General features: G+C 40.7%; 1 protein-coding gene across 4 annotated transcripts in view; it reads left to right on the top strand.

Annotated features, from left to right (window-relative positions):
- The window catches only part of DOCK8 (dedicator of cytokinesis 8), a 223,889-nt gene that overhangs the window by 68,165 nt on the left and 142,441 nt on the right, over positions 1–13,283 (top strand). For 3 of the 4 annotated variants that reach the window (XM_010967902.3, XM_074361655.1, XM_045504974.2), the window contains 2 exons: positions 522–624; positions 11,567–11,742. In XM_010967902.3, the coding sequence (XP_010966204.2) occupies positions 11,615–11,742 (128 nt within the window). In that variant the 5' untranslated portion in view covers positions 522–624; positions 11,567–11,614. Of the gene's footprint in view, positions 1–521; positions 625–1,580; positions 1,734–11,566; positions 11,743–13,283 lie in introns of those variants that run through there. The other variant, XM_045504975.2, reaches the window with a different exon arrangement.

Here is a 13,283-nt window from a genome sequence, read left to right as displayed (position 1 = left end):
GGAACAAACACAGTCCTTGGAATTCCAGGTGGCATCTCAGGTGCTGGCAGGGAGGTGGTAGTGTCCATCTAGCAGCTCTCTGGTGTTTCCTGTTATTGCGGGCAGTGACCAGAAGGGCTCAGCTACTTGAAAGGAGAGTGACTGGATCAAAATGGCAGCCTGGGGTTTAAAGGACTCTAATCAGAGCCCAAGTGTCCTCATGTAGAGACAGTGCCTCTGAATGACCTGGGAGAGAGGAGCCAAGCACCCTGGATCTTTTCCTTGGGCTGTAAGCTCTTCCTCTTCCTCCTGCTATCGTCCTTCCAGTATTGGGTAACAGCCATGACTGCAGACCTGGGTGTATGTTGTCACACCAAAGCTACAGCATCCAGCCACAGGGCACTGAGGACATTTTACTCACTTCTGCCAATTACCCTCCTAAAGAATAAGTTTTATAATATGGTATCAAAGACTGTATCTATAATTGTGATGATTTTTTTAAAAAATAACCACTCCATTTAGATTTTTCTGTTTGACCCAAGGTATTCTTCTGCGGAAATAAGGAAACAGTTTACCCTCCCACCAAACCTTGGCCAGTACCATCGACAGAGCATAAGTACCTCTGGCTTCCCCTCTCTTCAACTAGTAAGTATGAATTACAGGCTTGCTTAGAGAATGGTCAAGGGCAGAAGTGCCCAGGGTGTGCTTTGCTTCCTGATTCTTCTTAGATTTTCCCCACTGCTACCTTCTACTGCCAACTACCAGCTCTTACCTCTGTGCCCACTTTTTGATATTAGACAATTTCCCTCTCTCCCTCCCTCCAGTAAGGCTTAGAGTGTGAAGTGGACCTCTCAGGGTTGTGATTCTGAAGTCTCTGGACTCAGTGGACATCCAGATTACTTGGTGTCACGACCCCAATTATGATTCACAGAGTGGGGAGGGGAAGGATTAGCTGGAAACTTAATACCACTTACAACATGCTTTTATTGGAAAAATGTACTTCAAAGTCTGAAAAGCTAAATACAAACCTTCAGCCACATAAATCTTTTTTTTTTCCTTTTAGAAGTGTAATTTACATACAGTAAAATTCACTCATTTTTAGTTGTACAGTTTGATGAATTTGGCTGATTTAGAGTTAACTTGTACTCAATCTAAATATGTATCTTTACCCTAAGAACCACCCCGCCCCCCCCCGCCCCCCCCCCCCCCATTAGGTACCTTCGTAGTGGAGCTCCTCTCCCAGCCCCTGGCCACCGCCCCAGTCAGCAACGACCCACTTTTGTCATCATAATTTTGCCTTCTCTGAAACCTCACCTCATTGGAATCAGCCAGTACAAACCTTCATTTTAAAACCCACTCCCCCTTTTGAGCTGAAAATTGCCTACGTTTGTATATTAACACCAATTCGAGTGTGTGTGTATGCATTATATTATTTGAAGACTAAATGCCAGACATGTGCCAAGTGCATTAGATCTGACTTAAATGAGATGGTTTGTAAAACCAGAAGTGAGTATTCACTTCCTTTGTAAAAGAGCTCCAGCCTCCGCTGTATTCACTTCCTCACACACAGCCCAGCCGTACTTTCGTACTTTAGTGGTTATCTTGAGGAGGTTAGGTTATTTTTCGCTTCTCACTTATTACTTCAAAACCACTTCTGCTCTTAGAAATTTTGTAACCTTCCACTCAGCTTCCTGTAGCCGCCATTTTGTCTCCTGTAACAATTTCCACGCCGTGTAACTGTGTATCTTTTAAAGGTATGTTTACTGGAGTGCTTTGTAGTTATTTCAGTAGGATAATTTGTGTGTTGTGTCATTGATGAAAGAGTAATACTAAAAAATGTATATCACCTTTTACTGGAAGAGGTAATTTGCAATGGCATCTTCAAAAAATCCATTTATGACTTTGGTGGCTTGCTAAACTGCCCTTTTTATTTGTACTTTTCCTGTCTGTTTCAAAGTCGCAAATTACAGTAAAAGCACATCATGTGCATAATATTCATGCTTTCGGGTGTATTAGAGATGCTTTAATCCAGGATGAATCAGATACGCTTTTTGGTTTTATTTGGTGCTGATATGTATTTCCTTGAAAACCAAAAAAAAATTTTTTTTTAAATTTCTAACTCAAATTGTATTCCAAAATATGCAAGATGCAATTAAAAAGTGACTGGATACACTTTTAAATCTTAAGATGGGGGAGATGGGCTCCGATACTTTGCTTTTTTGTAAACTGACTGCAGCTTTCTGCAGTGGCTGTCTTGAGAAATAGTGTGTACATCACTACTGAGAAGCTGTAAGGAAGTTTAGCTAACAGGCTGTAACCCCTTAGCTGCATGCCAGCCACAGCCTGAAGTTTCTTTGGAGAAATCTCTTTTACTTAAAGTCCCAAATTAAAAAAAAAAAAATTGCTTCCTATTTGCAGGCATTCTTTTCGTGATTAGGCTGCTTTAGGAGGTTCTAAAGAAAGTGAATTGGGATGAATTCCTTCAGTAGCGAGGTGGTAGAATTAACATGTGGCTTTACTCCCTTTCTAGTGGAAGACACTAAAGAAGTAGCAAAAATGTTTCACTCTACAAAAATCATGTGGTCCTAGCTGTCATAATTTATTCCTGGTTCTTTTTGCAAATGAATAGCCTTTAAAATGTATTTCTCCTGGTTGATTCCAGCTTACATTTTCTGAGTATCTTTCCCCTGATCTCTACTCTGGCTTCTGCACAGTATATTAATCCTGTTCCTTCTTGTTCACTGCATGAAGAGCAGGTAGCAGGAGGGAGCCAAGAGGACCTTATTTGATTCCCCTTTTGTTTTTTAAATGTATGGCCCATTCAGGAAACCCCATCACCGTAATGTTTTCCTGCTTGTCCTGTTGTAATGTCAGAATGAAGTGGCTGTTCTTTCCCTTGAGTCATCTTCCCGAATGAAGGTTCCTCCAACAGAAATCATCAACTTAACATGGTTATTTCCCTTTAAAAAATTATTTCATTTCGTAGAAAGATAATGGGACATTTTGGGAAGGTTCATTTCTGGCAAGGCAGAGGAGTAGTTTATCACCTAAAGACTCTCAACCTTAAAAAAAAACTTTTCTGAGATGAAAAACCATAGGCTGTTCATTGTATGATTTTGGACAATTGAAAAATAAGACTAAGTGCATTTTGACCTTTATTTCTCTTACCTTTGATTATAGAACCGCCATTTTAACAACCTCACAGGCTGATATAAATAATTGTTAGATTTTTTTAGAAGTATTTAATTGGCAACAAGTTATTTAAAACCCAGTGAGTTGTAAGTTTGCTGTTATTTTGCAGGAGGCAGGAGCTTGCAGTCAGATGGCTCTGGGGTGGAGTATAACTGTCACTTATTAGTTACATAATTTGAGGCAGGCTAATTCCCCTCTGTGAAGGCTTCAGTGTCCTAATTTGCACCATTGGCACAGTCATGCTACCCCAGTTAGGGTTAATATCGAATGACAGAGCAGATGCTGTGTGAATAGAGGCTCACATTGCTGTCTGTGTATTTAGCACTATGGGTTCACTGTGGGAGATTTTAAAAAGAAGGTGAATAGTAGATGGTTTTGCCTTAAGGGCTTTCTGATCTATCAGGGAGGGCAGATAACAAAGAATCCTTACTGGCCTTGAGGGTGGTAGGTGTTCAAAAGAGGAAGATCCATGATGAAACAGGCTTGACGGCAGAGGTTGAGAAGGTTGAGAGGAAGGTTCTCCGCCCTGGCTCTCATTAGAATCACCTGGGTCCCTGAGAGATCTACGAGTGGCCAGAGAACAATTACATCACAGTCCCTAGGGTTGGGGCTTGGTATCAGTCTCTTAAAGGTCCTTTAACATGGGACTTTAACGTGTGATCCAGGTTGGAGATCAGTTCAAGAATTTACATGGGTGGAAGTAATACAAATAGTAGGAAGCACATAGAAAAGTAGGGGTTTTTTGGTCCTGGTTGCTCTGAATTTCAGAAAGTGTGGTGAGTGAGGACTACTTGCTAATCCTAAGGATATATTTTTGTATAAATGTAGTGGCTTCTGTTATAAATCTGATAAATTGAATGAGAGGAAGGATGTGTTTGATTTGTATGTGTGTGTTTGTGGGTGACGTTATTGGGTTTTTGTTTTTTCAACTCATTGTAAATGTTAGCTGTAACATTTTCAAAGTAGATAAAATATTTTAAAATTTTGCATTTTTGAGTATGAAGAGGGTCCACCATTTAGAGTTGTTTTTTAGAAATAATGCAATGATGATAGACTTGCCCTGGTTCTATTTGACACTCCTAACACTCTTATCAGAGTCCTTTGTGGCCAGTGCCAGAGAGAGCAGCTTGTGAATAGAATCACCTGTGTGTAACATCACCCATTGGCCTTGGAATTCTCCATTGCCACAGCCATGTGAACAGATTGGCTGGACACTCTCTGATGCCAATCATCTAGGCAAGCAACTCTGTATTTGAGGTATTCATTAAGATGAAACTGTAAAATATGAAAACTATTTTTTTTGATTTTTCTATGTAGAAAGGAAAGTGAAACATACAAGAGAAGAAACGTTTGGGATCTTTGCCCTAAAGTAGAAAGGATTCGAGATACTGTTCGTGTTTAATAACCTTAACCTACATTTTTTTAGGGGGAAAAATGTTATTTTTAAAAATGAGAATAAAAAAGTTTTGAAGCAAAATGTAATGAATCAGCTGGACCATAACGGCTCTGGCTGAAGAGAAGGATGTAAGAAGCCACATCCTGCATATAAATCAAAACACCATGGTTACATGGCATGTTTGTATATAACAGTCAAGGGGCGGGGAAGAGGAGGTCTCATACCTTAGCAAGCATTCATTTTGTTATATGTTTAAGCTTCTGTGCAACAAAGCAACCTTTTTGTCTTACTACTGGGGATAATCTAAATGGTGGATCACTTGTTAAATAGGGTCCTCTTTTATTTTTCTGATGCTCTTGTTATTTTGTGCTTCATCTTTCAAGGAGTTGGGTTATCCTTAAGTTTCATTGATTCACTGGAGGGGACATGATGGAAAATGAAGATGTCAATACAGTTTTATGCAGATTCACAATGGAGGGCAGCATGAGTGACACCCTGCCTGCAGAGCATGAGTTTCATTACTGTTATTGTAAAGCAGGGGAATCAAGTCAGTCTTGGTAAAAACAGATTGATGCCCATTATGGCATGTCACTGAAGCCAGAATGTTACTGTCTTCAGCTCTGCTTACTTAAAGATAGTCAAAAGCGAAGAGGACTGTCTTAAGGATTCATTCATTCAGGAAATATACACTGGGTCTCGTTCTGTGCCAGGAATTGCTCTAGGAGCTGGGGAGACAATAGTAAATATAACCAAGGGTCTGTCCTCATGAGCTCACATTCTAGGATGAGAAACATAGACAAGTAAGTGGATGTAGACTATATCAACGGGTAGTAAGTGCTTTTAAGAATGACACAGAGATAGGGAATAGAGAGTGACGCAGAAGAGGGGGTTGCTTTAGATTGGGTGGGCTGTAAAGGCGTCTGTCTGGAAGAGAGACACTTGGGAAGAATTTTAAATGAACCGAACCGGTATTTGAAGGAGGTTTATTCGAGTTAGAAGATACAGCAAGTGCAAAGTCCCCAAAGCCAGAGTGTGTGGCATACTCCAGAAACAGTACAGAAGCAGACTGTGAGCTGAGCAGAGAGGGCAGTAGGAGTTGAGATCACAGAGGAGTCAAGGCTGGGTCACAGGCCTCAGAGACCACGGAATAACCTTGGCTCTTACTTTGTTAAAGATGGAAAGTCACTGGAAGCCCAGGCTTGGCGCTATCTAAATTTTTATTCTAAGGATTGCTTATAGGGTTCTTTTTATAAGGATCACTCTGGCTCCAATGTGGAGAAAAGATCGGGGGGAGAGCAGTTAGGATGTTGTCACAATAACTCAAGAAAATGATAGTGGTGCTTTGGAATGGGATGGTGGCAGTAGAAAAGGTGAGAAGTGGTTAGATTCTGGACATATTTCTGAAGTAAAATGGGTAAGGTTTTTTGACAGATAATATATAAGATGTAAAAAAAAGAGAGAAGTTAACATTGACTCCAAAGATTTTGCCCTGGGCAGCTGGTGAATTGAAATTGCCACTTACTGAGATGCGGAAACTTGGAAGATATGGGAAGAGCAGACTGGCAGGAAAATTAAGAGTTAGCTTTGACTTTGTTATGTTTGAGAGGCTAGCAGATCACTAAGTGGTGATGTTGAGGTATAATTGGAAAAATCAACCTGGATGTCATGGCAAAGGTTGAGGCTGCACATATAAATTTGTAATTTAAAAAAGAGAAATGAAAAGAAGATATTTAAAGCCATGGGCATGGATGAGATCATCTAGGAGTAAAGATTCAGACTGAGAAGAGAAGATCTTTTAGGACTGAACCCTGGGACAGTGCATGGTAGGAGGAGAAGCTAGAAAAAGTGGTATCCCAAAGGTAGAGACTGAGGGGCTTCCAGGTACATGGATTTTCAGAGACTGGGGCTCATTAGGACACTTGGTCCCCCTCCATGTGAAGAAATTGTTTCAAGAAAGAAGGAGCAATTAACTGTGTCTAGTATGCTATAGATAAACCAGGAATGAGCAACAACCATTGAATTTGGCAACATAGAGATCTTTGGTGATTTTGACAAGACTTGTCTTTCATGAACAGCCAGGTCGACCGTAGGGGTAAACATGCATGAGGGTACAAGCCCAGTGCACCTGGAAGTATCAGGCCTCTTCTGCCAGCCCCACCAAAAGCAGCACGATGCATCCTTAGTGCATCGGTCTCTGAGTGCACCCAGGTCCTTTGTGATAACCTGTGTGATTTGAGTCATTATTTAACTTCTTTGTTATTCAGTATCCTTAATTGTGAACTGGTGTCCAGATTTGTTATTTTAATCTTCTACCAGTGTGCTATCTGCATACTATGTTGTGCTAAGAGCTACATAGATTAATTTTGAACTAACATGGTTCTGGTGCTGTAAGAATTTTTGATTTCAGAACAAATTGAATCCTACCTCACGTCTGGAGAACTAGCCTTTGATGTGCGTTGGGGACAAGAAAAAACTCAAACCCCCTTTATTTAAAAAATGAACATTTGGCTGTGAATAATTTAAGCTTTTAGAATATTTATAGTCTTTTGTGTATTTCTCATCTTCTATTGACCCGGTCTCTGAAAAAGTAGCTAGAAGGAAATACTGCACAAATCACTAGAGAAATGTTGAAAATTGTTTTGAGGGCAGTGACTGTCTCTCCTCGACCTAGCACTGGATTGCTCAGGACCTCAGTTAGTATTTGTTGAATGAGTGAAAGAGGGCATATTAGTCCAGGTTCGGCCGGAGCAGTGGAACCAGTGGGAGATGCATCTGCAGTATATATATTAAGGAATTGATTACAGGGAACTGGCTTACCCGCTGGTGGTGGCTGGCTAAGCAAGCTTCAAGTCCTCAGGGCAGTCAGGAAGGCAATATCAGAGCAAGCTGTAACTCCACAGGCACGAGCTGAAACTTGGAGCCCTGAACTTCCACCCGCTTTGCAAACGCATCTAACCTGCCTGCTTAAGTCAGGCCACCCAAGCTAATCTTCCTTTTGATTACTTATAGTCAACTGAAATTAGGGACTTTAATTACATTGGGAATACCCTTCACAGCAGCACCTAGATTAGTGTTTGCATCAGTAGGCATGTGTATGCTACAGAGTAGCTGCAGCCTCCCTTTTGTCCTCCAGTTCTGGCAAGAGGAAACCCTTGTAGCCCACCACATCTGGAAGAATACTAAGGGAATTCAGGGGAATGTGGTTCCACCAAGCCAAGCTGACACATTACAAAACCATCACAATCAAAGCCTGATATAGGGTGATTTGCAGTCTTAAGTGTATTTTGGTTTTTGTGTGGGGGGGGTTGCTTTTAAAAATGGGGTTTTTTGCTTGTTTTTATTTTGATTATTGAGGGTTTTTTCTCATATTATTTTAACAAATGATAGACATGATGAGATAATTCATTGTATAAGATGGCCTTGAAATTACTTTGGGTCATACCATTTAAACTAGCCTTGAGTTTACACTGACTTCAGGAGGCCACATATAGCTCAATAGCTGAGAAAATAAAAACAGTGAATTTTCATGTTTGTCTTTTAGGCTCCCGAAAGCTCAAGCCCTGCCCTAGGGACTGTCCTTACGCACCCTTTCCCAAACTTCAGCTCCTAACAAAATGTGATCTCACTGTAACTCTCTTCAGTATTTGTTTTCTCCCTTTGGTTCTCACTAATAGGCATCATGTATGTGTATGTGTGTATGTGTTGATTGCTTTGTAATAAAACCTCCTCTTGAGATTAAAATTTCAGATAGTTTAGAGAACAGAAATCTTTTCTGGTCCCTGGTTATTATTTGATAGGCAAGAGGAACAACTTGCTCGGAGGCCTAGTTGGCAGTAATTGAAATCTCCACCCAGTTGTCAACAGCAGGACTAGTTTACATCACATTTGGAATGAAGTGTCCTCCCTTGTTAGTTTCAGCATACAAAGGGTAGGGGAAACTAGTAATTAATTACCAGCTTGTGTGTGGTGCTATCATAATACCCAATAATTCTATCATTATGGTTTATTTTTATAGTCTATTCAGTCCTGAAATAGATTCAGACCTTAAGAGTTTATGACTTTATGGTCAACTGTGTATATTGCATTTGGCCCATTGCCACACAGTTAGTGCTCAGTGATGATACTGTAATCTTTGTCATAGCTGCCCCTCCAAAGGAAGCATCATTTTACGTGTGAAAAGGTGGCCAATTCACCATCTCATGGTTGACTCAAGATCCATGGAAAGACATGTGAGAGTAGCTGCCTTCTTCTGTACTCTTCTGTATCCCTAAGGTCCAACCCAGTGACTTGCATTTAACAGATGTTCAGCAAATAATTTCTGAATGAGGGAGTTGGCTGTCCTTTCCCTTTGGCTATCGGGCAACCTGTTGGGTAGGTAACAGGTGCCATTACAGCCAGGTTTTTTTTTTTTAATCAATTTTAGGACATGATAAGGATAATACTTTGGCTGGACCTAAATTTTTTTCTCTCTGATGACTTCACACAAATGCCATTTCTCTGTGGAAGCCTCTACTTACTAATTATTAGTGCTAGTGTCACATTCCTTCAAACTGTGCTTCAGTATGATTTTTCAGTATGTGTTTTCAATGCCTCTGCTTAAATAATTGATATTCTTCATGACAAATTTATATTTATTATTACTTTAATTAATTACTTTGCTGTTATTACTTTGAGTAGCCAGTCTCATAAGAAGTTCAGAGTAGGACTTGTAGATGTTGGTAAATAGGTTTTTTTTTTATTCTCTTCTAAACACATTTAACCTTGTGTTTTAATTATTTATGGATATCCAGATTCCCTGAAAAGCCTGCAAGAGAAAATAAAATCAGAGTAGTTAAGAACATGAGCCTGCCTAGGTTTGAATTCCAGATGGGCTACTTCCCAGCTATTGTAACCATGAGGAAATTATTAAATCTCTAGCCTTCAATGTCCTCATTTGTAAAATGAGAATAATAAAAGTGTGTGCCTCACAGAGTTCTAGTGAGGATTAAGTGAGATAATGTATATAATGACTTAGCACAACTTCTTGGCATGTAAGAGCTCGACAATTATTAGTTCAAAGGTATATACTTTACAGGAATAAGGCTGAGTATGCAGACAATGCAGTTTCTTCGTTTTGAGTTGAAGTCATTTCAGTCCTCACCTCTGAATTCTCTGTGCTGCACTGTGATAAGGCGTGGGAAAGTCCACCTTCTCCTTTGCGGTTGGTCTTCTGTAAGACTGCAGTAGATTTTTTTGTTCTATGTGTAGAGTGGATGATGCCTGTGCTTCCCTCTGGCAGAAATCAAATGTCTCTTTGCAAACTCTGTCCCCACCTGGCTCCTACACTGGCTGATCTCTGGCTTTCTGGGCCCCTGCTGGTCCCAGTTGCTTTGTTTTGAGATGCCCTCTGTAAGGACTACGGTCCCTGTAGGAACACAGGGAAACTTCCCTGTCCTCAGTCACACCATGCTGGAGCCTTGGGGAACTAGGGGAATGCCTTTGCTCTGTGCTGCTGAGGGATGTCCTGTTGCCTTCTCTTCTGCTCCCTTTGGCCCTGCGGGCATAGGGAATTATGTGAGCCAGCCGCTTCAAGAATCTCAGCCTAGGAAGGTGTCTGTTCGCTCAGTTCTCAGCTTTGTCCTCACTCCTTCGCACATCACTCCTGTCTCCATCAGCACCAGGACCCTAAGTGGGAGGAGACAGGGCCAGCCACACTTACATGTGCTGATTTTATTGCCTCCTCCATGCGTTGTTCCTCCTCTTCCACCTGGAGCCCTTACTCTGAGTCTGGTGTATGGTTTCAGGGTGATGAAAAACCGGTTTTGTCAGCACTTTCTTTGGATTTGTCCTTGTTTCATAACAAGGCAGTACAAGTCAAGAATCCGAGGTGTTTGTTGGGCTGATGACTCCAAGTTGTCTGTCATAAATGAACACCATACAGTTATTATTATTATTATTATTATTATTATTATTATTATTATTATTATTATTATTACTACTACTACTACTACTACTACTGCTGCTGCTGCTGCTGCTACTACTACTACTACTACTACTACTACTGCTACTACTACTGCTACTACTCCTGCTACTACTACCACTACTACTATACATGTCAACTTGGTCTAAGTGATTCTTTTATTCCCTTATGGCAGTGGTTCCCTAAATCTAAATGGATTTCACAAGCTAGAAAAAATATTTGTCAATATTGCAAATTTTTTCTCTTATCAACTAAAGAAAATTACTTTTTAAATTACCATCTATTTCTATCATTTCTTTTATCCCCTCCCTCAACTATGGGGGGATATAACTGAAGAGCAAAAAAAAGGGATCCTTTTAGACCAAGTACATTAAGCCTTATGAAAACTCAGCCCATTACCCTTTGTTTGCTCATTTAGCTGCAGTCAGTGAAAATTTCTTCCCAACTGGCCCCAGTAAGCCCAGCAGCAATTGGAAATCACTGCCTGGGAGTGTCTCAGCCACCAAGTCTGGTTCACTGCGGGCTGTGATTACGAATGCAGTACTTTCAAGAATCAATGTATGGAGTAACTCAGGCCAAAGAAAACACCGTACCTAAATCCTCAGACAGAAGGACTGTTGAGTTTGCCTGAATTTCTATAAAATTGCCTGTAATTCACTGTTTCACTGTATTTGGGTAAACATGGCCTCAGAGAGCTTTTGCAAGAGAAATTATAAAAATGCAGCAAAGCCCTGTGATCTCATTTTGGATCTCCTCAGGAATCCTCATCAAAATGCAATTAAGCAGAGAAAAATTCTGCCTTGGGGTGTGATTTTAATTACTCATCATGTTCTGACTTGACTTTCCATGCTGCGGTTCTTTAACTTTCCATATCGCTGCTTCTGTGTGTGACAGCTCCTCTAAAGGCAGCCCCCCTCAGTTGTTTGGGAAGAGTCAAGCGCTTTGGAGAGGAGAGGGAGGGCTGGTAACACATCTTCTCTCGCCTTAGTGCTCTTACTCCAAAACCGTGTGGCAACCTCCTTTTCCTCTCCCTGCCCCAGCCTCAGTTTTATGATCCAGTGGAGCCAGTGGACTTTGAAGGACTTCTGATGACACACCTGAACAGCCTGGATGTGGAGCTTGCCCAGGAGTTGGGGGACTTCACCGAAGACGACTTGGACGTGGTCTTCACATCAAAGGAATGTCGAACTTTGCAGCCTTCTCTGCCGGAGGAAGGGTAAATGGCATTCTTAAACTGTGGATGGGATCGTGACTGTCTTGACTGTTCTCGGTAAGAAGGGAGATGCCCTTCTGGCATCTTCTGGATGTCTCTTGCAAGTAACATTATTCAGATCTATCAAGATGTGCAGGATGACTCCTGTGGTACTGTCACCCCATGTAGATAATTTTTTAACTGGTTTGAGCAGAGGCTCTGAAAAGCCACGTGGGAACTAAGCCTGCTGAAGGGCTGCAGTAGACAAAATGAACTGCTTAAGAAGAGGTAAAGAGGGCGGGCTCTGGAGCCGGACTGCCTGCAGGTCAATTTGGTGACCGTGGGTGAGTCATGTGACCTCAGGAAGCCTCAGTTCCTCCATTTGTAAAAATGCTCTTAATAATCATTGCAATGCCTCCATTCAGAAGTATTTTATTTGTTTCAATAGATGAGATTGGATTAAGTGACAAATGTAGGTTCAATCCACATTTCTTGAGCATCTACTATGTGCTGAGTACTAGGATAAAAAGATGAATGAGGCAAAGTTCCTTCATTTGGAGAAAGTTTTATCAAGTGGGGAAACAATGGGGGAGAGCCCTGTAGTGGGAATATGGGCAGAGCTGTTTAGGGCTGTTTCTATAGCAGGTTAATCGATGTGTTTACAGGTGTGGTATCAAATGATGGTATTATGTTTAGATGAAGCTCCTGTTATTTCCATAGTGTAAAAAGCAATGTCTCTTTGGAGGTTTCAGATGAACTTTCATTTGTATTCATTTGCGAAAGCAAATTAAGATTCACATCCTCCTGGACATTTTCAAACTTTTACTCTTCCCCAAAAAGCCCTGGAAAGGAGATCATGAAACACAGCCCCTGCCCTCATTACTTGGGATATTCCAGTTCCCTTTTGGATTTTATTTCATCACAGTTAAGAAGGTTGGATGACAGGGATACAGTATTTTTATGACCCTTTGCTCCTTGTTTATTTTTACTGAAGTATAGTCAGTTACAATGCATCAATTTCTGGTGTAACAATGTGCTCCTCCTTTAGAAAGTTCTCATTCACATAGGACAGCGGACCATACACTCAGCTCTAACATGCTGAAGGTACTCACTTCCCAGAAAACAAAATCATGGTGATCCTTGGGGAACATTTTTCCCTGTTGTCAGTCCATTTATTCAGATGTGACTTTTAATAGGTAACACCTATTATTGTTACCTTTGGTAGAGAATGATTTAATTTTATTTTTTGTGTAAAATTTATGGTTAATTATCTTCATATGATATCAGAATCTGGGGAAAAACTGTTTAAAATACTTACATTTAGAGGTAGGAGAATTTTTAGTTTTTTGAAAATTGATAGAAGTGGTAATTTTTTTCTTAGCATCAATTTTTGAGTAGAATATTGCCTTGCCACGAGAATCTATAACTAATATGTTATCTGTCTGATGGCTTTAAAACAACCTCTAATCATGGCCCAAAAGTCTTGTGTATACTTAAAGCCCAGGAAAGTATCATCATCATCAGAGTAAACAACAGCTGACTCCTGCTGAACCTCTGTGCCTTTT

Source organism: Camelus bactrianus, chromosome 4 (assembly GCF_048773025.1).
Source record: "Camelus bactrianus isolate YW-2024 breed Bactrian camel chromosome 4, ASM4877302v1, whole genome shotgun sequence".
In the NCBI taxonomy this organism is placed as follows: Eukaryota; Metazoa; Chordata; class Mammalia; order Artiodactyla; family Camelidae; genus Camelus; species Camelus bactrianus.
Note: the sequence above shows the minus strand (reverse complement) of the source record. Positions and strands in the feature narration are given on the sequence as shown.